The sequence below is a fragment of the Eimeria maxima genome, genomic scaffold, assembly GCF_000499605.1.
Source record: "Eimeria maxima Weybridge genomic scaffold, Emw_scaff2282, whole genome shotgun sequence".
NCBI classification, from domain to species: Eukaryota; Apicomplexa; class Conoidasida; order Eucoccidiorida; family Eimeriidae; genus Eimeria; species Eimeria maxima.
In genome coordinates this window covers 1,523-4,308 of record NW_013563695.1, presented here as the reverse complement: position 1 = coordinate 4,308, position 2,786 = coordinate 1,523, and the positions used below count along the sequence as shown (strand labels likewise).

Genomic DNA, 2,786 nt, shown 5'->3' with positions numbered 1-2,786 from the left:
CGTTTGTCCGCACTACTGCACGATTAGCTGTTGGTGGTGCCGGGGACATATGCTGTGGCAGTGGGGCTGGTTGTTCGCACCTGCTGCCTGTTCAGCAAGCGCCGCTACCAAGTGTAACGCTGGTCGAAGACCGTATATGTGGACTTCAGTTGACAGCTTGTTAAGTAACCGACCACCATCCCTAGTCTGCAGGGGGCCGTAGCGCAGTGGCTCGAGCGCCTGAACCTGCGGTAGAGGAGGCAGTCTAACATCAGTTGCCGTGCACCTTGCTAGAGCTCATGGTGCACGGCAGCCCCACATGAAACACAAGGCAGGCTTTCTTGGCCGTTTGCATTTACACTGTAGACCGTTGTTTGGAACCTTTGCCTGCTTACCGCTTGCCTACTAGGGCCTGATAAGGGTTAGTGGGCCAACTTGAGGCAGACGTGCCAAAATGGGACAAACTATGCTACAACCACGCTACAAACCACAGGCTATTAGACAAGGGGCCCACAACAGTGAAGGAAGCCAAGTCATCGAGTGTGTTTTAATGACAAGGAGGAATTGATAATGTTCAGATCCAAACGTATGCTTTAAATTTTCAACATTGGCTGGGAGTCGTCAACACTATGTGCTGCGACCCTCGGTTGTCAAAAGGAGCCGCTCATGGAGCCCAGTACTAAGAGGGGCAGTGATATTACCCTGGTGCGAGGAGTTTCAAGTAAGGGGTATTCCGCCAACGGAGATGTAAATAAGCAGTTGCTGTGTATTTAGAAATACGTCTCCTCCTAGGACAGGACAAGAGCCGAAATACTTCGCTAGCACTGCTACCATCGAATCTACGGACGGACGACGGTCGCCCGCTGCACAGACCGTACACAGACCATGAAGCTCATTTGCAATTAAACATAAATTTTCATTGCTATGTTTAATTTCTGCTCATTTGCCTTTCCATTCCCCCAAACTACAAGAAGAAATATCGCTACTGCGCAGATCTGGCCCTCCTGCGTTATACTATCCGCGGCGATCTTGCACCCAGTCGATCCGTTTTCCAGCGGGTCGCAGTGGCCCCTTCTTCAGACTTAAATGGTTTTTCAATTTAAGCAAATTAAATTGAATTGGTACTTTTTTGCATCCGTTCTTCCTCATGCGTCGAGCACCACACAGAAGTCACCTTCTGTTGTCGATGCGTTTCCGTTTGAAATTCCGCAATCCCCCGGTGTGAGCTGCTCATTGCAGCCACACTCCCAATACTCCCGAGCCTATTCCGTTTTCAAACCTGACACCTGCGTGTCACCTTGAGTCTTGAGGATTCCCCAAGTGCTCTTAGCAACCGTTAGCACCTCAATTTATACGTTTATGGGGTGATGCTTCCGACAGAGGTCAGTTGAGCCCAGCCAAGGACCGCCAGAGGCTCATTTGAAAGACATTTACAGTGGATGCGCACACCTTATTTCCAATGGGGTTCTCCCCAACAGCTCTGCGGGGGCCAGTAGAAGCCTCCGTGAACCCCGTTGGAGTGGGAACACCCCTCTCGGCAGAACACTGCTGCGACGATATACCTCTGGTCATGCATCCCCTGCATAGGAGCAAACCGTTCTGGCCCCCATATTTCCGCGTTTTGGCATTGACGTTCGCCTCTTTGGCAGTGCTATATTGGGTGTTACGCTGCTTCGACCGTCTGAGGTCTGGACGGAAGTCAGCTGGCACATCGAGGGCGCTAGCCGACGTCAACGAAACACCGTGCCTTAGCGACCACGGCACCGACACAGATAAGGAGGGGGGGGAATCTGAGGATGGTGGGTTCCCCGGGCCGTCTCGTGAGGCCCCGCATACGCTGCTATCCGAGCTTCCCGCGGCCCAAGGTATGGAAACAGCAGCGGCAAATGAGGCGTCAGCTCACCTTCTTGAGGAATGGTCTGGGGCGGATGGCGATGTCTTTTGGCAGTGGTATCCAGAGACTGCAGGTGGTGCAAGTGCGGCGGAGCCGTCTCTTCAGTGGATGCAGCATCCACAGGAGCTCCAGTTAGATCCGTTGCATGTCGGTGACATCTATTTTCCGCCTAGAGACTTACACCAAAGCGTGTATGAACCACCGGGTCTCTCTGCACATCCGTTTTCCCAAGAGTCTGCTACTCAAGTGCCATATATGTCTATGGCACCCTATACAGATACCTCCTATCCCTATTCCCAAGAACTAAGTGACCAAGAGGCGGTCCTTCTTCCCGTCGCGTACCCTGAGGGAGCATGGCATCAAACTCCACATAATCCGATGGAGTCGGCGCAACTACAGTTCAGTCAGGGTGGGCTGCGCACTCACCCAGGCGGCACGGTTACGGATTCCGGTGAACAACACTCCGGGGAATCAGCTGCAGGGGGGCTTACGCAATCCCAAAAAGTGCAATCCTTGTCACCTTCAAGCCAAAACCCCTTTGGGGGATGGTATTCAGGGCCCGCAGGTGATGCAAGTGCGGCGGAGCCGTCTCTTCAGTGGATGCAACCTCCACAGGAGCTCCAGTTAGATCCGTTGCATGTCGGTGACATCTATTTTCCGCCTGGAGACTTACACCCAAACATGTATGAACCACCGGGTCTCTCTGCACATCCGTTTTCCCAGGAGTCTGCTACTCAAGTGCCATATATGCCTATGGCACCTTATACCTCCTATCCCTATTCCCAAGACCTAAGTGACCAAGAGGCGGTCCTTCTACACGTCGCGTACTCGGAGGGACCAAGGTATCAAACTCCACATAATCCGATGGAGTCGGCGCAACTGCAGTTCAGTCAGGCATATATTTGTGCGGGTT

The 2,786-nt window shown here is 52.8% G+C and overlaps 1 protein-coding gene across 1 annotated transcript in view; it reads left to right on the top strand.

Annotated features, from left to right (window-relative positions):
- Positions 1-1,438: 1,438 nt before the first annotated feature.
- Positions 1,439-2,786, top strand: part of EMWEY_00057960 (hypothetical protein) — a gene marked incomplete at both ends in the record, with an annotated part of 2,459 nt that continues 1,111 nt past the window's right edge. The window contains one exon of the mRNA XM_013477933.1: positions 1,439-2,715. Within this exon, the coding sequence (XP_013333387.1) occupies positions 1,439-2,715 (1,277 nt within the window). The remainder of the gene's footprint in view (positions 2,716-2,786) is intronic.